The sequence below is a fragment of the Bos indicus x Bos taurus genome, chromosome 2, assembly GCF_003369695.1.
Source record: "Bos indicus x Bos taurus breed Angus x Brahman F1 hybrid chromosome 2, Bos_hybrid_MaternalHap_v2.0, whole genome shotgun sequence".
NCBI lineage: Eukaryota > Metazoa > Chordata > Mammalia > Artiodactyla > Bovidae > Bos > Bos indicus x Bos taurus.
In genome coordinates, this window is record NC_040077.1 from 115,884,947 (window position 1) to 115,909,955 (window position 25,009).

Here is a 25,009-nt window from a genome sequence, read left to right on the forward strand (position 1 = left end):
GGACTCAGACTTTATTTTTGGGGGCTCCAAAATCACTGCAGATGGTGATTGCAGCCAAGAAATTAAAAGATGCTTACTCCTTGGAAAGAAAGTTATGACCAACCTAGATAGCATATTCAAAAGCAGAGACATTGCCAACAAAGGTCCGTCTAGTCAAGGCTATGGTTTTTCCAGTGGTCATGTATGGATGTGAAAGTTGGACTGTGAAGAAAGCTGAGCGCCGAAGAATTGATGCTTTTGAACTGTGGTGTTGGAGAAGACTCTTGAGAGTCCCTTGGACTGCAAGGAGATCCAACCAGTCCATTCTAAAGGAGATCAGCCCTGGGTGTTCTTTGGAAGGAATGATGCTAAAGCTGAAACTCCAGTACTCTGGCCACTTCATACAAAGAGTTGACTCATTGGAAAAGACTCTGATGCTGGGAGGGATTGCGAGCAGGAGGAAAAGGGGACGACAGAGGATGAGATGGCTGGATGGCATCACCGACTCAATGGACGTGAGTTGAGTGAACTCCAGGAGTTGGTGATGGACAGGGAGGCCTGGCCTGCTGCAATTCATGGGGTCGCAAAGAGTCGGACACGACCGAGCGACTGAACTGAACTGAGGACTGTGAGTTAGAGAATCCCAGGGACGGGGGAGCCTGGTGGGCTGCCGTCTATGGGGTCGCACAGAGTCGGACACGACTGAAGTGACTTAGCAGCAGTAGCAGTGGCACAGCGACCCGATATGTAGGCGATCACGCTGAGGTCATTTTTCTTTTGTTGGGGCAGGGACACGAGGGGCCAGGAATGGTAACCGCGAGCGGGAGTTTACTCCCACCCTCCGGATTAGAAAGCCAGCGGATTAAAGCTTGTGTGGTCCAGGCTGCAATTAAGGCCCGTGGTCCTCGGCCGCGCCTCGCCCCTTGTGAGATCACCCTGACTGAAGACACCAGGGGAGCTCGTCCACCCACCCCGTACACCTGCACCGAGAGGTGCAGATTCGGGCCAAGGCGGCGCGGGCGGGAGTGTTCTCCCTGCGCGGCACCCTGGACCCCCTATCCCGCCCCGGGAACCCCCAGGCAGATGCGGGCGGCGGAGGGGGCAGGGTGCGCTCTGCGCCCGCGCATCTCCGGAACCTCCCAGCCAATCCCCAGACGCCTGAGAGGCAGGATGAGCCCCAACAGCTAGAACTCCAAGCCCCGCGACCCAGGAGCTGGCAGTGGCCCCCGCGCATGCGCGCCGAAGCTGTCCGCTGTTTGGACGTTTCCATGGCGACCAAGTCGGTTGGCTGGTCGTCCCCTAGCGAGAAAATGAAGCTCAAGAGCCTCCTGCTCCGGTATTACCCGCCAGGTACGGGCCGGGCCCCCTCTGCTTTCACGTGCAGGTCTGCACCGGGAGGGTCTGGGGCAGAGGAAAAGTGCTGGGGCCCGAGCGGTGGTGTCCAGAGCGGGTGATCCCTAGGGAAGCCTGATGTTTCCTAACTTGCGCTCTTCGCTGCTTCGGATGCTGTACTCGGGTTCGCAAAACTTAAAAAAAAAAAAAAAGACTTTTTTTTTTTTTTTTTAAAGAAAGTCCTTAATCTTTTAAATGGCTGAGTTGTAATGCTTTCTGGTTACTTAGGAACGAAGTGGAAGGGGAGGGAGAGGGGGCGATTAGTGATGTTGTGGAATATTGTTTATGAAAGGGAAGACGTTGACAAAGGTCACATTGTTTTTTATTTTAAAGGCACCAGAATGATCAAGTAAAGGTTTGTTGAGTATGGGAAGAAAAACGCATACTTAAAAAGCATATTACCTTAGTGACCGAATTCCAGACTGTACATATCAATCCACTGACACATTTACTGAAGCTCTACCTGTTGGGTCAGATGGTAAAGAATCTGCCTGCAATGTGGGCGACCTGGGTTTGATTCCTGGGTTGGGAAGATTCCCTGGAGAAGGGAATGGAAACTCACTCCAGTATTCTTGCCTGGAGAATTCCATGGCAGGCTCTTGTAGGTGGGCTGGCAAGGAGTCGGACGGGACTGAATGACTAAGGCTTTCATTTTACTGTGGACACTTTGTGCTCTTGCAACATGGGGCTTTAAAAAGTTCCAGTGAGCTCAGGAACTATGAAATAAACCCAGAGAATGCTAGAATGCTCTAGTTTTAGAGTAGGCCGTTGCTTCTTGGTCTTTTGGCTAAAATCAAGTGCAGAGTAGGACACTCTTGCCTATCCCTCTTGACCTTTAGAGGATAAGTGAAGTCCACTGGTCATACAGATTGACAAGGATAGAAATAGGAGCAGAATTCTTGGCGTCTAATTTGGAACTCACATTGAAACTAAAAATATAAAGTAAAAAGTCCTCAAAACTTGCCACAAGGCAGTAGAAGACAAAATCCACTTGCTCAATGAAAAGTCTGAACAAAAACTATCTTTAAGATGTCAAATGGGGGGCGATATCACTTTGGACTGGTTTGATTTAGTATAACTTTGGGAGGGGTGGGACTTAAAGAATTTAGCACTGAATATCTCACTGTTCACAGTAATGCATCCAACTGCTTACTCACAGTCTCCCTGAAGACGTCTAATAGGCACAGACCTCGTGGGTCATTTTCTCCAGTCCCCTTCTCGTTATGTAGCTCTTTCAGGCTGGGCCCAGTCCATCGATGGCATCACCACCCCATCCACTTTTTCTGGCAGAAACCTCAGCCATCCTTTGTTTCTCTCTTGTGATTCGCTGACCCTCTCTGCACTCCCACACCCAGTTCATTAACAAATGCTGTCAGCTCTACTTTCAAAGTATTTTGTGAGTCTGTCACATTCTTCTCATTTCCTTGGCACGAGTTCCTTGACCCCACACACTTTCCTGCTTTCACCTCTATCCCTATCTCCATCCCACCTGCCAGCGCTTCTTCTTCCTTCATCCCTGGGCTTGTCAACTGGATTCCTGGTTTAACTCCATCCTCCACAGTCTGTATGTCACTAACAGCCAGTGGAATCTGGACTCAGCATCTCCAATAGTTTTTCATTATATTCAAAATAAGATCCATACTCTGTAGGATTTAGCTTACACTCACTACACTTCAGATTTCTTTAAATGCTCTTCCAAGACTTCATGGAGGGCATTTCACTCATCAGTCTCTCTTTCTGGACTCAGACGTCCCTAGACTTTGGCCACTTTTCTTTATTTGGTCTTGATCAGTGTCACCTACTCAGAGACACTCCATTATCACTATTCAAAGAAGCACTTCCCCTCATTGATCTTACTCTCAGCCATTTTGTTTTATTGTCTTTTATTTATCAAAGTACATTTATTGTCTGTGCTTTGAATGACTCCCTCTTTCCCATAAAATGTAAGCTCCATGAGAACTGAGACCTCGTCTCTTCTTCAGCTGTAAAAGAGACTCTGGCTTATAGGAGGCCCTCAGTGTTTATGGAGTGAGTTTATTAGTAAATGAATGTGTATCATAAATGAGGTTGATCCAGACATAGTACTTGTGATTTTAAAATAAATGTTTAAAAACTCAGGAGATCTTCCTTCTGCCTCCCTGCATGAGTGCAACTTTGACATGAAGCTATTAGCAAGTTTGTAGTAAGGACACTCAGTTTTTTTCCCTCTTAAGTTTCCAATTAAAATTAATTAAAAGAATAACTGGATATCAGCATGTGAAAATGTGGAACTTAAGGATGTTTGGTTTTGATTTGTTAAGGCATTAGTCAGGTGGTGGTAATAACACTTATCCCATACGTCTACTGACTCCCTTTAGCTAGTCTCTCAAATCTCTCTTGGGAGTGAACCTCCTTGAAAAGAATGTTGTCCCCAATTTCTCTTTTCCCTTTTGTCTTGAACTCACTCCTATCATGGTTTCACCCTCACTGATCCACTGAAACTGTTCAAGATCCTCAATGATCACCTCCAGTAATGCTGAATCCACTGGCCACATCTCATCTCAGTCTTTGTCTTTTTTGACCGGGCAGCAGCACTTGATCCATTGGCTTCACTCTGCCCTCCTGTGACTTCCAGGACACACGTTCCATGTTTTCTTCTGCCTCATTGTCACTCCTTGGTCTATCTTGTTCACTTGTCCTCTTCTTTCTGATCTTAATGTTGGAGTGTCCCTGAGTTTTGTCCTTGGACTTCTCCCCATCCGTCCATGGTCATGCTCAGTCATGTTGGACTCTTTGTGACTCTTTGGACTGTAGCCCACCAGGCTCTTCTGTCCATGGAATTTCCCAGGCAAGTATACTGGAGTGGGTGGCATTTCCTCCTCCAGGGACACCTTCTCAGCCTAGAGATTGAACCCACATCTCCTGTGTCTCCTGCATTGCAGGTAGATTCTTTATCTGCTGAGCCATTGGGGACTTCTCTAACTCTATTCATTTGCTGGACAGTCTCATCTATTCTCAAGGCTTAAAAATCATCCTGAGTAGTCCTAAGTACCTGACTGCCTGCCTGGTTCTTCATTCAGATGTCCAACATAACATCTCACATGGGGCCTCTGATGGTCCACCTCCTGTCAGTCAATGGAAGCTCCATTCTTCCACTTACTTCTGCCAAAACCGTAGACTTGTCTTTTTCTCCTTTCTAGCTCACTCCCTGTTTGGTCCAGGGACAAACCCTGCCAGTTCACCTCCAAAATATATACAGAGTTCAACAACTTCTCTTCAGAATCATGGCCACCATTCTTTTTATTGCTAGAGGCTCTATACTTGCCCCGCTTCTGTGGAGGTGAGTCTGTTAAAGCAAAAATCTGATTACGTCACCATTCTTCTCCAGCCCTTCAGTGGCTTTCATTTCTTTTAAAATGGAAGGGCCATGATGCCCAAGACCAGATAGGATGCACCCGCTTTGGCCTCTCTGACTTCACTCCCCCTCCAGCAACACTTCTCTGCTTTGTGTTCCTCGGGTGGGCGAGGCATGCCCCCAGTCAGGGTCTCTGCAGTTGCTGGTTTTTTGCTTGGAATAATCTTCCCCTGGATATTGTTACTTTTAGCTTCTTTAGCTTTTTTTTTTTTTAAATAAAACATAAGTAAAATGAATAAAGTAAAGTCCCCTCCTTCCTAGAATTTGCAACTTCTCCTCATGGTATTTCAGAACCCTCTTCCTTGCTTTGTCTTTGCTTAGCATTATCTCAATTCAACCAAAATAAATTTTACTTTTTTATCTTGCTTAGTCTCCCCGACTAGAATATCAACTTCATGAGGGCAAGGACTTTGCTAATTTCACTTACAATGGTATCTGTAGCTCCTAAAGTAGAACCTCTAAATGAGCCTCTAGTAGAGCTGGGTGCATAAATGAGTGCTCACATATTTGTTAAATAAATGAACGGTTTAAATGAGATGATGTGGGTTAAGCAGAATGTGTAGAATCCACCTTGAAATGTGAGTGGGTCAGACTCTAAATCCAGAATTCTAAAAGCAAGTAAACTCAAGTAAAAGCTTTAGACTCATGGTTGTATGATTATCTTATAATAAATAAGATCATCTCACTTAGCATGTTAGATACTTAAATTCTGATCTTTGGAAAGCCACATGATATCGCAAGTTTCCAAGGTACTACTGAATAGCAGGTGGGTGTTAAATAACATTATCAAATAGGAAAAGTATGGCTCACCACTGAATAATTTTCATGTTATCTTTATCCCTTCTGTGCATAAAGCAATTATGTTTCACCTCCTAATCTTTTAATTTCAGTCCTCCCACCCTCTTTTGAATAGCATATAGGTCAGGAGCATTCTTTTGTTGGCATCCACTGAATAATTCCTCTCCCTAACCTAGATTCCCGAAGACTAAAGGAACGTAGCAGTAATGTGGGTAATCAAACTTGGGGCTTTCCCTATTTTTTATTCTTCAGAATCTCGTTGCTTTGTGAAGAGTAGGTGTTGAATACATGCTTTTCAGTTGACTCAGGTATGACGATCTTTGTCATTTATTTATTGCATGTGGGCCCCTTGTTCTTTGGCCAGAAGAAGGATCTAAATAAGCGGCAGGGTGAACTGGTTGGTATTTTGTGCGCTTTAAAGGTTTCTGTTGATTGAATATGAGCTGGGTAAGCAATACTATTTTACCTTTTGAAGCTTGGCCTTTTGGTACATTGCAGATTTGGGGAGGGGTGGTCATCTTCTTACCCAAGTGTTTTGGAAATCACACATTACCTATGGTTCAGCCAGGAGAAGATCAAGAATATTAAGATACTGTGTGAAACAGTCTCTGACGAACAACGTGTATTCCTGGAAGCATCTTTATCTATTTTCTGCTTGTACTTTTCATTGCACATGTCACAGCCTCTTGCTGGTATTGGAGTTCAGTGAGCATACTGCCGTAATGTCTTGTCACAGTGAAGCAGTCATATAAATGTACACGTTTCAGATTTTGCACTCTATTTTCTGGATTCATTTTTACAGAAACCCAACTAATTTTTAGTAGTTGGCATACAAATGTTTAACGTTTTTCATCTTATTAAGAATAAGATAGTTGTGAATAAGGAAAACAATTTTGCTAATTTGCTTGCTAGATTTTGAAAATGCACCTATTTAGGAAAATGGATTATGCTGTGTGGGCTCTGAAGTGCTAAGTTCTTTCCAACCTTTCTTTGAGTTATGAGTGATTATATTACTTAATGTTACATTATTTATTTACTCAATTATTTATTGAATATATGCATATGTTTTATGTTGAAAAATTTCAAAAATGGAAAAAAAAGAAAAAATTGTATCTAAGTAGGTTAACTTTTGGCCTAGGCTGTCATCATAAGTGTTTTATAATATATTTGTTTATTTTTTAGGAATTATGTTGGAATATGAAAAAAGTGGACAATTAAAGACCAAATCCATAGACTTGCTTGATCTTGATCCCAGGTAAGGTAGCTATATAATGCAGCATGTTTTTCATATCCAAAATCATTATTGGGAAACCCTGACATAGGATGGTGTGTAGACAAGCTCATAAAACTACAGACAATACATTACTAAAAAAATTGTTCTGGGTGTATTATTTCCTGTTTGTTTCAGTGAGTTTTATATTAGTGTCTTGCTGAATGGGCTTCTGGGGTGGCTCAGCGGTAAATGTAATGTAAATGCAAATGCTTGCAATGTAGGAGACACAGGAGATGTGGGTTTGATCCTTGCAATGTAGGAGACACAGGAGATGTGGGTTTGATCCCCGGGTTGGGACGATCCCCTGGAGGAGGGAATAAAAATCACCCCAGTATTCTTGTCTGGGAAATCCCATGAGCAGAGGAGCTTGGCGGACTACAGTCCATGGGGTCCCCAAAAGTTGAACATGACTGAAGTGACCAAACATGGCTCTTGCTGAATGAGGAGGGCATGGGAAAAGGATTATCAGTCTGTCCTTTTCTTCTTCCCAAACCAACCTTATTTAAAAAAATAAACCTTTTGGTTTGAAAATCTGTTTTGATTCATAACATTTGTTGAAAATCTTTCCAAGAGGCATTATTATCTTTTGAATTCTTATGCAGGTCTAACTCTGTTGACCCCTGAGTTTTTCAAAGTCATCGTCAGGAACCATCTCTGATTCATTTCCATTCCAAATATTCACTCTTATTCTGAAAGACTGTATTGCTTGAGAGCTGGCACCATATCTTGGACATTCCCTGAGCCTAACTTTTGGCAAGTAATCAATGTTAATTGAATGAAGGGTCTCCTAGTTCAGTGCCTTGCACAAACCTGGAGCTCAGGACATATTTATTTATGAAAAGGAGGATGCCTATTAGACTATGCATTTCTAATGCATATGCTGAGACAGAAGTCGGCGAGTACAAGGTTGCTGGGAGGTGACCCCAGGACAAATCAGAGAATTAGGCAGGGTTGGGCAGAAGGGGAAATGGCCAGGCTCACAGGGCAGAAGTGGCCAGGCTCTTGTGTGGCCCTCTTGCTTAGCCAGGGGCTGAGGACTGCAAAGAAGAGCAAGCCCTCGGCTCAAACTCTGATGTGAATCCTGAAGGAGCTGCAACTGGAGGCCGTCGGCCAACCTGTCCCACAGCACCCCGGTCCGTGAATCCTTTCTCGATTTGGGGATGTGTTTTGCAAAATGACCCTATTCTGGATGTTTTGTGGTATACAGACATTATTATTTGTCTTGAATTAATATTCTGAACTAGCAAAATTTACTAGAATTGCTGCAGATTATTTGAATGCTGGAGAAACTTGCATCTGTATTTTTCACACTGGTTCTCTTTCAGGGAGATAATGTTATAGCATTAAGAAATTAATAATCATGATAGTTCTTTGAATGTCTGTTTTAGTGAGGTACTTTCTCTTTCCCCCAAAATACAGCAAATTAAAACTTGCTGAACCTCAGTTTCTTCATCCCTGAAATAATTATGAAAAGCATTAAATTTTAGAGGGTTGTTATAGGATTACATGGGAGATCATAGGTAACAAGGTAAGTAAAGTAGGATTGGGCAACTTTAATATGTATTTATTAAAAAAAAAAAGAGAAACAGGAAAAAAAAATAAAAGAGCTCTTGTTTAGAAGCAGCACTTGGCCTTCTCAGATGGGCAAATCAGAATCTTTGCACACCTTCCTTGAGTGAAGTCTCAGGTAATGGAAAGGCATTGAAGAGAACCCAGGCAGCTTTCATCCGTGCCAAGATGCTCTTTATTGATTTCTGTGATTTTTTTTCCCCTGGAAATCTCTTGGTGAACATGATGATGCTGTTGACAATTTATAAATCTTGAACTTCATAAAGCAATGCAATCCTTCATGTAGTGAATGTATATGCAATTTCTGACATAGAAAAAAGTAACTGTTTTTATTTTTTGATGAATTTCAGTACAGATGTCAGTGCATTAGTAGAAGAGATACAGAAAGCAGAACCTCTCATCACGGCTTCACGATCAGACCAGGTCAAACTTTTAATACAAAGATTACAAAATAAACTCGGACAGCACAGCAACCACAAATTCTATCTGTTTAAGGTAATGCACGTTTAAAGATACTAAGTAGAAGAACTTTAATGAATTACTTAATTCTGATAGTCTGAAATAAAATATAAATCATGTTTTCTTTCAGGTCCCCCACATCTTTGCTAAGACTAAATCTTAAATGTTTGTTGAATGAATGAATAAAATTCAAAAATTGGTTTCTTGACAGGTTCAATAAATATTTGCATTAGTAACTTTAACTTTGCTTTATAATGATAAGTCTAAAGAATAATCATTAAAGTAGCTCTAAGTTATTGAATAATTAAAATTTTTTTCCAGTTGGAGTAATATTAAGATGTATTTCATGGTGTATCAACATTTCAAATTTTTTGCTTCCATATGAACTAAACTATATTTCAGTAAATTATTTATTGATATGGATTGTATAATAATTTTAATTCCATAAAGATATGCTTATTTTCATCTATAATCTTGGCAACTAAATTAAAATAAATGTCATTTATTACTTCAATAACAGCTTTCATTTTTCTTTATTATTTAACAACATTTAATGCTTTATTCTAGAAATGATTTATATTACACTGATTTTATTTCTTATGACTTATATATACTTGTTATTTATATACTCAGCATATTTTGTCTGATGTGAAGTATTCAACAATTTTCTGTATTCCTTCTTTCAGCTTTGTGAAAGATGGTCATTCTTGTAATAATTCTTTTTCCAGCAGGTGGCACTATTTTACTTCAAATATGAGCTCTATAACTTAGATGACCTTGTAATTTATCTTTCGAAGGGAATATTTTGATAGTGAAGGAGGACACTATTAATAGTTACACTCTGGCAGTAGACATAATTAAGACTGTTCCAGACTGGCCAGTCATCCTACCTAAAAACAGATGGTCCAATTTAAGTATATTCATTCAATAAATATAAAGCATCCACTATGTGCTAGGCAACGTAGGGATGGGAATATAAATTTCATGACATATCCCGACTCTAAAGAAGCTTTAAGATTCAAAAAGTAATAATTCATTGTTAATCTGTATTTGAAACATCTTTGGTTTATTTCCTATATATACTGTTTATACATATATACAAACCATGTACAATATGTGAAAGAGAATATAAATTAGTGAAAAGACCCTGGTGCTGGGAAAGATTGAGGGCAGGAGGAGAAGAGGGCAACAAAGGATGAGATGGTTGGATGGCAACATTGACTCAATGGACATCAGTTCAAGCAAACGCTGGGAGCTAGTGAAGCACAGGGAAGCCTGGTGTGCTATAGACCATGGGGTCGCAAAGAGTCAGACACAATTGAGCAACCGAACATCAGCTATTTGTATCTCATAGCTATAATCTATCTCAAGGCAAATTGATAGAAAACATAGAGTTGATCATGCTTCTGTAATTATTTGTAACCTCCAGATGTTACTGGTCTTAATAACAGGAAGTCCTATGTATTTTCCTCCTTTGTTCAAATATTGGATACTATCCATTTATTGTGTATAATTAAGATGCATTTGAATGTCTTCATTGGTTGGAAGTTAAAATGAATGAGCTGAATAATTTTGTTCGAGTTTGAAATAAATGGTGTTTTCTTTTATTGAAGGTTCTCAGAGCACATATACTGCCACTGACTAACGTTGCACTTAATAAATCAGGCTCATGGTAAGGTCCTCTGTTTATTAAAAAAAAATTATTGAATTTATTTTCTTAGAGCAGCTTTAGGTTCACAGCAAAATTGAGCAGAAGGTGCAGAGATTTCCTCTCTATGAATAACTTCTGCCTTGCATCCCCACCCCCCAGCAGCTTCTGTCACCATCACCATCTCCCACAGAGACCTACATCTGTTGCAACTGTTGAGCTATATTGACCCGTCAGTATCACTGAAAGTTCATAGTACTCATTAGGGTTCGCTCTTGGTTTTGTACATTCCGTGGGCTGGCAAATGTATAACGACATCTATCCAGTGCTATGTTATCACACAGAGCTGTCTCACTGTCCTAAAATCTTCTGTGCACTGCTTATTTATTTCTGTGTGTATGTCTATTTCTGTTTTTTTTTTTTAATTTCCAATTTTTAACAACCAAGGGATACCAATCTTTTTTAAAGTAAAAATTGCCTACCCATAATGTGAGGAGGGCATGGCAACCCACTCCAGTATTCTTGCCTGGAGAATCCCCATGAACAGAGGAGCCTGGCAGGCTGCAGTCCATGGGGTCGCCAAGACTCGGACATGACTGAGCAACTGAGTGCTGGCACCCATGATATATGCAACATGTTGATTTGATACATATGCATAGTGAAATGTTTAGGATAGTCAAGGTTATTAACATCTTATCTCCACAGGGTTACCATTTTTGGTGGACCTGAAATCTGTTCTGTCAGGGTATTCCCAGTATTCATCACAGTATTATTACCTACAGTCATCCTGGGTGTACAGTAGATCTCTAGACTTACTCCTCTTACATAACTGCAACTTTGTACCCTTTGACCAGTGTTTCCTCATTTCTCCCACCTCCCCAGCCCCTGATAACTACTGTTCTGCTTCTGTGAGTTCAACTCTTTTGTTGCTCTTGTTTAGATTCCACATATAAGTGAGATTATGTGACATTTGTCCTTGGGTGTCTGGCTTATTTCACTTAGCATCATGTCCCTCAGGTTTGCCCATGCAGCAGCAAATGGCAGGGTCACCTTCTTCCTCAAAGGTGAATAATATTTCATTGTATCTATCGATCTGCCTATAGATATATACCACATTTTCTTCGCCTGTTCATCCTTTGGCAGATATTCAGGTTATTTCCATATCACAGTCATAGTGAACAGTGCTACAGTGGACATGGGAGTATAGGCATTTCTACAAGATCCTGATCCCATTTCCTTCAAATATATGCCCAGAAATGGGATATAGTTTTAATTATTTTGGTAACCACCATACTGTGTTCCATAATGGTCATACCAATTTACACTCCCCAAGAAGCTAGGAGGAAAATACCAAGAAGAGAAGGAAAAATATACTGCCTTGTTAACTTTCCTGTTTAGTTGGGTTTAGATAGAGGAATTTGTTTCACCTTTTATCACCACCACTTGACATGAAGACTGGTTTTTCAATGTTGTGCATTTTTTCTGTACTTGGGATTTTTTTTTTCCCCTAATGGAATATTTAGGAATAATAAAGATACTATGATTTTTAACTCAAGAGAACAATATACTAACAATTCCTGTAGTAGAACAGTAATGTTAAAGGATTGTTAAATGTTAAACAGATATTTAGTGAACACCTCTTAGTGTGCCAGTCACGTTCCAGGGCCTGGCGGTGATGGTGGTAAACCGCATGGGTAGAAAGACGAACGTTTATGAAAGAAACAATCCAGATCCTCAGGGACTAGCTTTGGGAATGTGACTGATCAGGCTATGCTTTTGGGTGAAGTTGAGGTCCTGGAGTTAGCCAGGGCTGCTGGTCTTATGGATCATGAGCAGAGTTTGCATTTTCCTCTAGATTACTAGGAAGCCATTTGAGAAGGTTTAAAAAAGTAAATGCAGTTTCTATGAGGAAAATAGATTTGTAAGAACCATGTGTGAGCCACACCCTAATAGAAGATGGTTTTGTTTAGGCAAGACATGGAGGCAATGGAGCCAGTGAGACATGACCATCCTAAGGATGTGTGCTGAGATTGGGCGAATAGAATGATTTACTGATGGATTGTGTGTGGGATGTGACGGAAAGAGGCGTCAAAGACGAAGCCAAGATCTTATGGTCTGACTGACTGGAAGAATGATGTTATTTATTAAGATATATTAGAGTTTCAGAAAAGGTTACCAATTACCAACATTTTTTAGTTATGTAACTATAGTATAAGAATGATTATTGGAAGGATTACTCTTTATTTAGTAACTCCTTTTTGGGTTTGGTCTACAATTGAAAAGTTTCCAAGTCAAAGGATTTAGATATTGTTCTCAGTTCAACTCTGTTCTGCATACACAATTTCCATTGTAAAAAATGAGATAAACGAGATTATGAGGGCTTCCCTGATAGCTCAGTTGGTAAAGAATCTGCCTACAATGCAGGAGATCCCAGTTTGATTCCTAGGTTGGGAAGATCCCCTGGAAAAGGGATAGGCTACCCACTCCAGTATTCTGGGCTTCCCTTGTGAATCAGCTGGTAAAGAATCCACCTTCAATTCGGGAGACCTGGGTTCGATCCCTGGTTTGGGAAAATCCCCTGGAGAAGGAAAGTCTACCCACTGCACTATTCTGACCTGGAAAATTCAATGGACTGTATAGTTCGTGGGGTTGCAAAGAGTCAGACATGACTAAGTCACTTTCACTTAACTCTTTGTTTTTCATACACAATTTTCAGTGTAAAAAGCAAGATAAACGAGGTTATAGTTTTGCAGGCAAAAACATGAGGTCTTTACTAACACACTGCTGGTCTCACCTTTGATGTATTTCCACTGCTTGTGTTAGCTTTATCACAGGAAGCTATGATCGGACATGCAAGCTCTGGGACACTGCCTCTGGAGAGGAGCTTCACACCCTGGAGGGTCACAGGAATGTGGTGTATGCCATAGCGTTCAACAACCCTTATGGGTAAGAAGACATCCACTTGTCCAGTGATTCCTTATTAATCCACTGGTTCTTTTATTCACTGCTCCCTCCATCTAGTGGGGAAGGAAAAGAGGAAGATGAAGAACCAAAAGTTGTTGAGTGTCTGATGTATGCTATAGTATGTGCATGCTAAGTCACTTCAGTCATGTTCGATTCTATGTGACCCCACAGACTGCAGCCAGCCAGGCTCCTCCTTCAGTGGGATTCTCCAGCCAAGAATACTGGAGTGGGTTGCCATGCCCTCCTCCAGGGGATCTTCTCAACCCAGGGATCCAACCCATGTCTCTTATGTCTCTTGCATTGGCAAGCACGTTCTTTACCACTAGTGCCACCTGGGAAGCCCAACTCAGCCATAAAAAGAAATGAAATTGGGTCATTTGTAGTGATGTTGATGAATCGAGGTCTTCCCAAGTGGTGCTAGTGGTAAAGAACCCGCCTGTCAATGTAGGAGATGGAAAAGACGTGGGTTCGATCCCTGGGTCAGGAAAATCCCTGAGGATGAGCATGGCAACGCACTCCAGTGTTCTTAATTGGACAATCCCATGGACAGAGGAGCCTGGCGGGCTATGGTCCACAGGTTCGAAAAGAGTCAGACACGACTGAAGAGAATTAGGATGTTTGCAGGTTCGGATGAACCTAGAGTCTGTCCTACAGAGTGAGGTAAATCAGAAAGAGAAAAACAAATATTGTATATTAAGGCATATATATGAAATAGAAAAATGGTATAAATGAATCTATTTGCAGGGCAGGAATAGAGAATGCAGACATATATGGACACTGTGGGAAGGAGAGGATGCGATGAATTGGGAGAGTAGCGTTGACACACATATATGTATGTGTGTATAAAATAGATAGCTAGTGTATAAAATAGATAACTAGTGTTCTGTATAGCACAGGGAGCTCAGCTCGGTGGCCTGTGGTGACCTAGAAGGGTGGGATGGGGCAGTGGGAGGGAGGCTCAAGAGGGAGGCAATGTATGTATACATTTAGCTGATTCACTTCATTGTACAGCAGAAACTAATTCAACTTTGTAAAGCAATTATACTCCAACAATAAAATAAAAAAAATAAATTTAAATATCTTCTTCAGTGTTCAAAGTAGCTTTGGGAGAGGTATGACTGGCCTCACATAACATAGATAAAATTCAGGCACCCCTCCCAGGATCACACAGTAGTACAGTGGTGAGCTCGAGTTCCCGCTGATGCAGGGCTGACTCTCTGCCCTTGGAAGTTCTCTGACCGGAAGATGAACCCTGACCGGAAGTTCCTGCTGATGTTCCTAGCAATGGACCACAAGAGGATAGCTGTACATGCATGACATGGTTTGCTTTGTGTAGCAGTTAACTTATAGTCTTATCAGGTATAAAACCATGTATAGTGACATGCTAAATAACAGTACAAAATGCAGCAGAACCATTTTTAAGCTAACTTCTAGTTAACCCGTTCAGTAGATCTTACCAAGGTCCTCTATCCTGAATGACACACTACTTATACCTATAGGTGTTTGAATGCCTGTAGCAACTAGTCTATCCACCAGTACACTTAACTTCTCTTTCCACTGGGGACGTTTTCAGCTTACCAAGAGTTAGTTGTATTTGTCCACAAACCTGCTTGTCGGGGGTTGTGCTTTCAATTTGTAATAATCTAACTTAATTAGTTATTGCTTAAGCTAGTGAAATATGATGTGTGAAATTAAAGCTGTTATCTCCTATGAAAACACAGATAAGATAAATATTTGAAAAAATTGTTACTAAATGAAGTTGTAGATGAGACCATTATAAAAATTAGAGAAGACATTGTAGAAAGGACCCTCTTTTCATTTAGTGTTAGAGACCACAGAAAACCATGTCTGGGGACTGAGAACAGAGGAGAGAGCCAAGGCATTAGAGTTAGTCTGGATAATTATAAAGTCTGCAGCTGTACTGAGCACTTATAATTTTCTGTGGGGTAGGTATTTTGGGCCATAGGACCCCTCACATTTTTGTTTTACAGAGGAAAAGACTGATGGACTTCAGTACATACAACTTAACATATGTATGTTTAAAAAATTAATACATAAAAGAAAAGTGATCACTGTGAGAAAATTTGTAACATATGCAACAAAGAGTTATTATGGAGAACATGTAAAGAACTCCTTTACAAATCAATAGAAACAACACATCGGAAAAATAGTCAAAAATATGAATAGACATACTTAACAACTAGGTAAATACCAATTTTAAAATTATTTTTATGTTTGGCCATCTGAATGGCAAAAATTAAGAGGTTAATAAATTACACGCCATATTGTTGAAGAGGAACTAAAGAGCCTCTTTGATGAGGGTGAAGGAGAAGAGTGAAAGAGCCAAGCTTAAAACTAAATATTAGAAAAACTAAGACCATGCCATCTGGCCCCATTACTTCATGGCAAATAGAAGGGGACAAAGTGGAAGTTGTAGCATATTTCCTCTTCTTGGACTCTAAAATCACTGCAGACAGTGACTGCAGCCATGAAATCAGAAGATGTTCGCTTCTTGGCGGGAAAGCAATGACAAGCCTAGACAGTGTATTGAAAAGCAGAGACATTACTCTGCTGACAAAGGTCCATATAGTCAAGGCTATGGTCTTCCCAGTGGTCATATATGGCTGTGAGAGCTGGACTGTAAAGGAGGCAGAACACCAAAGAATTGATGCATTCAAACTGTGGTGCTGGAGAAGACTTCTGAAAGTCCCTTGGACAGCAAGGAGAGTAAACCAGTCAATTTTAAGGGAAATCAACCCAGAAAACTCATTGGAAGGATTGATGCTGAAGCTGAAGCTCAAGTATTTTAATCATCTGATGTAAACAGCTGACTTGCTGAAAAAGCCCCTGAGGCTGGGAAAAATTGAGAGCCGAAGGAGAAGAGAGAATCAGAGGATGTCGTGGCTGGATGGCATCACCAATGAAATAGACATGAACTTGGGAAAACTTTGGGAGATGGTGTGGGACAGGGAGGCCAGGCGTGCTGCCATCCATGGGGGTCACAAAGAGTTGGCCGCGACTAGGCAACTGAATAGCAACATTGTTGAGGATGGGGTAAAATGAACACTTTCCTACACTTTTGAACAGTGAGCTTGCAGTGCAAGTGATGGCCCAACTGTGTGAACTTTTGATGACTTGCTATTAGTACAAAAGACAGACAGGGTTCAGGGTAAAGGAAAAGATGTTAGTTTCCTGGTTGAGGGTTGAGCAGGCTAATTTACTCTTACTTGTTGGGTGTTGATCAGTAGCCCTGATCCACAATAGGTGTGTGAAGCTTCTTGCTTGAAAGGAACTGAAGTCTTTATTGTATTTCCTCTCCAAATCCTCTTTCTTCTTTAAAGACCTTACAATTGGAATAATACAGGTTTTACTTTCTCAAGGAGACACTTACTGTCTAACTTCTCAAAACCTTATCTAGCTACATGTTTAATTGGATTTATATCTTTCCATTTTCCTTCTTTTAAATTTGATATTACTATCTTCAGTATATCTAACAGAATTTTTCCATATTCCTACAACCATATTACACATTATTAATTTCCACTTATTAGTAATTTTCTAAACTAAATCCTTTACCATATTCATTAATGAAAAAATTATTGCAATCTTAAACACAATTTATATTTAAAATGTAAAATATTTAAAATTGAACACATAAAGAGATATTATTCAAAAATTAGAATATTATTTTGTTTTCCACTGCAACAGATACAGGATTGCTTATTATTTTAGCTTATTTAAAATTTTTATTTTACATTGGAGTATAGTTGATTTGCTGGATTGCTTATTATTTTAAAAGTGAAATAAAATTTTTTGTGGGGGTTGGGTGGAGAGGGGCACTTCCCATCCTCAGGACTCCTGAGGGAAAATAAATTACTGAGTAATAAATTACTTACTTATTTTTTAAAATTAATTTTTATTGAAGTATAAAAAGCAAAGTAGATTTCTAAATAGAGATCCATGTATTAATATCTTGTCTTAATTCAGTGTATCAAATACTGTGATTGACTTTGTTTTCAAATTCCATATGTATATTTTTTAAATCTTAGTGACAAAATTGCCACTGGGTCCTTTGATAAGACTTGTAAACTATGGAGTGTAGAAACTGGAAAATGTTACCATACCTTTAGGGGTCATACAGCAGAAATAGTGAGTATATTTATTTTATTATATTTTTATGTTGTCATTCCTTTTGTTTTTGCTTTGTTTTACTTTTTTGTTTTTATCTTTTTCAGTAGATCTTATTTTTTAGAGAAGTTGAGGTTGACAGAAAAATTGAGTGGAAAGTGCAAAAATTTCCCATATATTCCTCCACCTCTCCTCCAAAGCATGCCCACTGTCAGCATTCCCACCAGGGCAGCACATATATTGCAAGTGATGAGTTTACATTGGCGCTTCACATAGTTGTTATTTCTTTTTAGGATTCCATTGCAAAAGTAGTTTTTATACCTTTATAACTAATTTAAAAATCTGTTATTTTAAATTTCTCTATATTATATATGATGGTGTTTATATCATTCACAAACTACTCTAGTTTTAATATCTTGCAGATACTGTCAAAGACTCATATCCCGCATTGACTAAAAATAATGAGATAAGTGTATGAGTACAATAGCCAATCTGATGTCTTTTTCATTGACTTGCCTTTAGAGAATTGACTTGATTGAGGATTGGCGAACTTCTTAAAATAGCTTTTAAACTAACTTTTTTATACCATGTAAAATATCTAAGCTGATTGTTTCCTGGATAAAATTAGAACTCAGATTTGCATAAGTGGTTTGATATTCTAAATTGCTTTCACTATTGGGAAGCCCTCATCCTTAATTAATTCTGTGTTAAATGTCTTACAACAATTAGTGAGATCATTTGCACCCTGTGGAACAACTGATAGCTTTGAAAGAGTTTGCTTATTTTAGGAGTAAAATTTATTTATATTCATTCTTCATATTTATTGTATTTTCATCCAACAAGAGCTATGTTCAAGGTACTTTGCTGGGGATGCTGCAGTGAAAAATTATACAGTTTTTTTTTTAATGTGTATTGGCTTAGTTGTTCCTCGTAACAACCCTAAGGGGTAGCTATTTCTCCATTTTTCAGTTGAGGATGCTGAGGTATACAGAACTTAAGTAACTCGCACAAGGTCATAAGAAAGACACAATCCTCATTTTCATAGTGTGGCCGTGTTTCCACACTCCCTTGGAATTCTGAAGGTTTTCTTTTTTTTATAGTTCCTAGGAAGACATTCATATTTTGGAATCAATGACATCAACCCAGTGAATATTTGCTAAGTATTGACTGTGTGAAGCCCTGGTCTATGTGTGGGGGGCCAAATTGTAGTTCTTGGCCCCCGAAGGTTTTGCAGTTTTCTAGAGGGAGTAGAGGTGTCCATGGTTAAGTTCAAAGATGTATTGTAGGTGGGCTAGAAGTTGGTGTGAAGTTCTCCACTGGTGAGAAGTGGAGTGAAGCTCCACTGGTGTGCCCCAGTGAGAGCACAGAGGGAACAGCCAAGCCTCCTTAGCCAGGAGAGGTATTCAGGGAAGACTCTGCAGAGAAGTGGCAGGTGTGTTCCGGGCAGAGTGAGCTGCACCAACAAATGCCCAGAGGAGGTGTGTAACCATGGTACGTGCTTGAGAACTCAGTAGGCTGACTGTTCAGAGCAGCACTCCCCCAGCTTCACTGCACAGAAAGTGCTTATATGGAGATACACACACTTGTAAGCACTGCCTGCCCATAGTCAGATGTGATGGGCAGGGATCCCAGGTGTTGCCCAAAGGTGTCAATGACTTGGCATATGTGTTGACCTGCAAAGTTAGATCCCAGTCTTTGTGTGATGGAAGTAGGGGAGGCAGGAGAGGCTACACTGCAGATTTATAGAGGGTCTTAAATGCCGTACTAAGGAATTAGGACTTTATCCTGAAGATATTGCCATACTGTTGAGAGTTTTCACCTGAGAGGGGCATGGTCAGTTTTTGCATTTGGGGAAGATGGTTCTTTTGCCATTGTGAAGGAGACATGGGGGAAAGATAAAATGGGAAGTATGAGCCAGTGGGGATCTGGTAACTATGCAAAGAAAGATATCAAAGCCCTGTCATGAGGAGAATGTGAGAGAAGTCAAGGGGTGGGAGGGGTAGGGCTGGCTTACCAGGGAGATATGAGGCACGAAGGAAGAAAGTATTTAGGATGATTTCCTGATTTCAGACCTGGGCAACTGACAGTGTCATTCACCAAGTCTGTGCATAAGAGAGAAACAGGTTTCTTCATTTGATTTGCATGTCTTAGACAGGGTGATAAAAATCTCCCTGTGTGATGTCCAAAAAGAGGCATCCATTTGACAGTTGGCTCTTTGGGGCTGAGCTGAGCAGTGAGGTCTGGGTAAAAGACATGGATGTGTGAGTCACTGGCATCTGGGTGGCAGTAGAAACCACCAAACAACTGTAAAGTTTCCAGTGGGAAAGGTAGACTATGAGGAGAAAACTGGCGGGATCCTGGAAAGATGGAGAAGAGAAACTTTAAAAAGATACAACAAAAGAGATAAGAAGTAAGAGGAAAAATGCAGAGCATTATCAAAATAGTCAAGAAGGAAGAAAACATCAGGAACCTCAAGGAGGTTAAGTGAGATGACCAAGACCAACCAAGCCTCTCAACTGGACATTTATCCAGAGTGGTCCCAGTAGAGAAGATGGAAAGCGAGTGCCGGTAGACAATTTTTCCAAGGAATTTGGTTGTAATGGGAAATAATGTTAGTTTAAAAAGGGACAGATATTGTCAAGGGAGAATTTGTTTTCATGTGGGAAGAACTCAAGCATGTTTATAGGCTATTGGGAAGGATCTAGTTTAGAGCGAAAGGAAAGTTGGTGAGATCATCTCTCCGGGGAGCGCAGGGAATGCATTTTCTTAAAATGGCAGCGATCTCTCTGAATCTGAGACTTGGGGAGAGGAAAGTGAGGGTCAGGGGAGGAAGTTCCCACCAGACAGGTAAGGTTTTTTCAGGGAAGTGTTAGGAGACAAAGTTATCTGATGAGCAGGAATAAAGATGGGAGTGTAGTCAAGAGTAGGGAATGGTAGAATGTACTGAGTCAGAGGCATGTTGGGCAAAGCAGGGAATGGTACTGAGGTCACATCTGAGGATGGAAGGCACGAATGAGCAACACTAGTTGTCTGCCATGCTGCTTTCTTAAACTACCTTGGTTGAGTGATGAGGTAGGGCTGACAAATGAGTGGATAAATACAAGTAAATAAATCCCAGGCTAATACAAGTTGTTAGGTGATTTGTGAAGGGTGCAGGTGGAAGATGGGGGTAGGAGTTTTGGGCATGCTGGCAAGAGTGATTCTCCAGGTGTCAGTTGACTGGGGCATGATGGACCAGGAGAAAAGAGAGGGGTTTACATGAGATGGAAGTCATCCTGTAGCGGGTAAGGGGTCTGGGCTTGGTGAAGAAGACAAAAAGCAGAAGTACTAGGAAATTGTAACTAGAGATTGGTGTATCAGGAGTGAGTTTCCTAGAGGAGGTGATGCCAAGGTCAGGGTGTAGCCATGGGGGTGATTATAAAAGGAGTCCGGGATCACGGGTCCAGGGGTGTTGGATGAACGGCCCACAGGAAGGGTACTGGGGACTTGGAACTGAGACTGTAAGCCAATAACCAAAGTCTTAAGCAAGTGAGGGGAGTGATTGAGAGGAAGATGGGGGCCAGAGGGACTTCTCTGATGGCCCACTGCTCTTCCACTGGAGGTGGTATGGGTTCAGACCCTGGATGGGGAACTAAGATCCCACATGCCCCGAGGCCTGGCCAAAAGGTGAAAACAAATAAACAAAATGGAAGGGAGCCAGACAGCATGAATCTCAAAGGAATGGGCTTTGCTTTTGTTCTTGATCTTCTGTGGTCTAGAAGTGACTAAGGGGAACCAGTGCCCCTCCAAGCCTGAGCTGGGTGACGTGGAGAACAGTAGCCTCTGCTCAAGCAGAGAATGCTTCCGGGTCAACCTGCAGACGGATGGCTACTCATATCTGGTATTTTGCCTACTTATCTGTGCAAAGAATTAGGCTGAATTTGCTAAGGGAGTTGCAGTTTCAAGCTTCTGTATAATAGGATTAACAGTCTGAAACTCTTATCTTTCTAAAATCTCTCCCATTTCATGTAATTCAGGTATGTTTATCATTTAATCCTCAAAGCACATTGGTGGCTACTGGAAGCATGGACACGACTGCCAAGCTGTGGGACATTCAGAGTGGAGAGGAAGTTTTCACCTTAACAGTATGTTGCTAATGTTAATAACTTTAAAACCTTTACATTTTCATTAGCTGTTCCTTTGGATAAGATTTTTACCTGAGTTTTTTTTTAATTGGTACTTTTATTGCAAAATGAACTCTAAGTTAGAAGATGTTTTTGAGCAATTGGTTTTCAGACTGCAGTAAAAAAGTGTTTCAGTTCGTTTGCTAGCTATTCCCAAAGACTTAAATGGACACACTGGGCTTTGGGCTTTTTAAAAGCCCATAAAAAAGCCTGATGGGCTTTTTACTTCAACTAGCTTCAGTCTAAAAAAGGTAGTGGCTATTGCTTAAAACCTATGGTCATCTACCTGGTTAGAAGCAGAGGATGTGGAGGCTGGCACCTTTTGGAAGAGGCAGAACTTGAGGAACCTGCCAGAAAATGTCTTAAAAGAATGACTGTTAACTCCCTTCTTCCCTAACCTCCAGTCCCAGAAGCTTCCTGTATCACAAAGAATGAAGTATAAGGGGCAAGCGGAAGGAGGTGACAAGGTCAAAGGGCACTGCCCAAAGAGTGGATGCTGATGTTGTATCTCGGTGGAGGTCCTGTCTGTCTCCACCACACGTCCATTCAGCACCATCTTTAACGCTACCCTCCACTTCTTCCTGCCCCAGCCAAACGAAAAAGGGTGATTCCCAGTGGCAATAGGTGGGAACAGTTGAATGGGAAATCACGTTATCCTATTCTTCTGAATTATAAATGGATTTAAAAAATAGAACCCATTTTATAGGTGAGCTTTTTCTCAGAAAGTTTAAAAAAGGACTAGAAAAAGAGAGGAAAAACAGTGCTTTTAACTGACAGCAAGAGTTTTTCTTTATTAAATGAATGTCTTGTTCTAGTTACATAAGCATATTTTTCACATCTTCACCTTCGTCAGTTTTGTGCATTGGGCTTCTTCACCACCTCTTCTTTCAGACAAATGCCTAAGAGCATTGGAAGGCATATGTCCTGCTCTGCACACTGTCTGACACCAGGGAATACATTTGTGTGCTCAGAATTTTAATGTTCAGCTCCATTTAATCTTTGTCATTTGGAATCAACCAGAAATTTAATTTGTAAATGAACTTTTTTATTATGAAAAAAGTAACTAAGTGAATTTACTGAAATCATTAAGCAAAATGAGGGCCACATCCAAGCAGGATCTACAGCAGAGGGGGGGGCCCTTCTTCCCACTGTCTCATACAGTTTGATTCATCCACCCCAGAGGACATCCAGATGAAAGTCAGGCCAAAGGCTAGATATTTATTAATCTATTTCACGTTAATTCACTATAAGAATTTTAGTTTTAAAAACATTAGCTTTATTTCACAAGCTTTTTGTCTTTTGCCCATCACCTTTTATTAGCTCATAAAGCATACAGGGTGTTTTCCTGCTGGCTCAGATGGTAAAGAGTCTGCCTGCTATGCAAGAGACCTGGGTTCAATCTCTGGGTCGGGAAGATCCCCTGGAGAAGGGAAGTGCAACCCACTCCAGTATTTTTGCCTGGAAAATTCCATGGGCAGAGGAGCCTGGAGGACTACAGTCCATGGGGCTGCAAACAGTTGGAGATGACTGAGTAAGACTTAAAAAAAAAAAAAATTAGCCCATTAAGCATACAGACCTTTTTAGCGTTTCCACAACAGTATGAATGAAGTCCTTTGATTTCCCAACACATATCTTTTTCTTTTTCTTTTTTTTGTAAAACAGCTTCAGTTCAGTTCAGTTCAGCTGCTCAGTCATGTCCAACTCCTTGTGACCCCATGGACTGCAGCACGCCAAGCCTCCCTGTCCATCACCAACTCCCGGAATTTACTCAAACTCACGTCCATCGAGTCGGTGATGCCATCCAATCATCTCATCCTCTGTCATCCCTTTTTCTCGCCTGCAATCTTTCCTGGCATCAGGGTCTTTTCAAATGAGTCAGCTCTTCGAATCAGATGGCCAAAGTATTGGAGTTTCAGCTTCGGCTTCAGTCCTTCCAATGAATATTCAGGATTGATTTCCTTTAGGATGGACTGGTTGGATCTCCTCAATTTTTACTAAATTTGCAGAATTGCACAACCATCACCAAGACACTAGTGTTCGACCATTTCCATTACTCCCCACCCCCCATCCCCCAAAATACCCTTGTGCCCTTGGTTTACAGTTTTTCTTTATTCCCACCCCCCAACTGCTAATCTCTCTTCTCCCTATAGAGCTTTGTCTCTCAATGGCAAGCCACTCCAGTACTCTTGCCTAGAAAATCCCATGGATGGAGGAGCCCGGTGGGCTACAGTCCATGGGGTCGCCACGAGTCGGTCGAGACTGAGCGACTTCACTTTCACTTTTCACTTGCATGCAAAGGAGAAGGAAATGGCAACCCACTCCAGTGTTCTTGCCTGGAGAATCCCAGGGACGGCAGAGCCTGGTGGGCTGCTGTCTATGGGGTTGCACAGAGTCGGACATGACTGAAGCGACTTAGCAGCAGCAGCAGCAGTGCTTTCTTTTGGACTGTTATGTGATACATGGGTAGAAATTGTTTCATCTATAGGTATGCATGTGGATATGTGCTCTTTTCCTAGGGACACTCAGCTGAAATCATCTCCTTGTCCTTTAACACGTCAGGAAACAGGATCATCACGGGCTCTTTTGATCACACAGTTACAGTGTGGGAGGCTGATACTGGAAGGTATCCTTGATTTTTAAGAATTTCTTTAAAACCTGGATCAGAAGATTAAGAAAACACTTGCTATTGATCAGCTTAATATTAAACCTATTAACTGTGCCTTGGATTTCATAGGAATAGGGCAAATTGGAAGCAAATCAGTTCATTCTTTAATGATATTTCTTTTTTATTTTAATTTATTTTTAATTGGAGTATAATTGTCTTACAATATTGTGTTGGCTTCTGCCTTACAACAACATGAATCAGCCATAAGGCTTCCCTGGTGTCTCAGATGGTAAGGAATCTATTGGCAGTGCAGGAGACCTGGGTTCTGTCCCTGGGTTGGCAAGATCCTCTGGAAAAGGGAATGGCAACCCACTCCAGTATTCTTGCCTGGAGAATTCCATGGACAGAGGAGCCTGGCAGGCTAAAATCCATGGGGTCGCAAAGAGTCAGATCTGATGGAGCAGCTAACACTTTCACTTTCATGCATGTATCTCCTTCCTCTTGAGACTCCCTCCCAACCCCCAGCCCATCCCACTCCTCTAGGTCATCACTGAGGACTGAATTGAGCCCCGTGTGTTAATACAGCAACTTCCTACTGGCTATCTATTTTGCATATGGTAATGTATACGTTTCAACG

At 41.0% G+C, this 25,009-nt stretch overlaps 1 protein-coding gene across 3 annotated transcripts in view; it reads left to right on the forward strand.

Moving 5' to 3' along the window:
* Positions 1 to 1,222: 1,222 nt before the first annotated feature.
* DAW1 (dynein assembly factor with WD repeats 1) overlaps positions 1,223 to 25,009 on the forward strand; it is a 35,459-nt gene continuing 11,672 nt past the window's right edge. For 2 of the 3 annotated variants that reach the window (XM_027515285.1, XM_027515305.1), the window contains exons 1-8: positions 1,223 to 1,329; positions 6,746 to 6,818; positions 8,756 to 8,900; positions 10,478 to 10,536; positions 13,336 to 13,458; positions 17,526 to 17,625; positions 21,621 to 21,728; positions 24,284 to 24,390. In XM_027515285.1, coding sequence (XP_027371086.1) covers positions 1,248 to 1,329; positions 6,746 to 6,818; positions 8,756 to 8,900; positions 10,478 to 10,536; positions 13,336 to 13,458; positions 17,526 to 17,625; positions 21,621 to 21,728; positions 24,284 to 24,390 — 797 coding nt within the window. In that variant the 5' untranslated portion in view covers positions 1,223 to 1,247. Of the gene's footprint in view, positions 1,330 to 5,834; positions 5,872 to 6,745; positions 6,819 to 8,755; positions 8,901 to 10,477; positions 10,537 to 13,335; positions 13,459 to 17,525; positions 17,626 to 21,620; positions 21,729 to 24,283; positions 24,391 to 25,009 lie in introns of those variants that run through there. The other variant, XM_027515295.1, reaches the window with a different exon arrangement.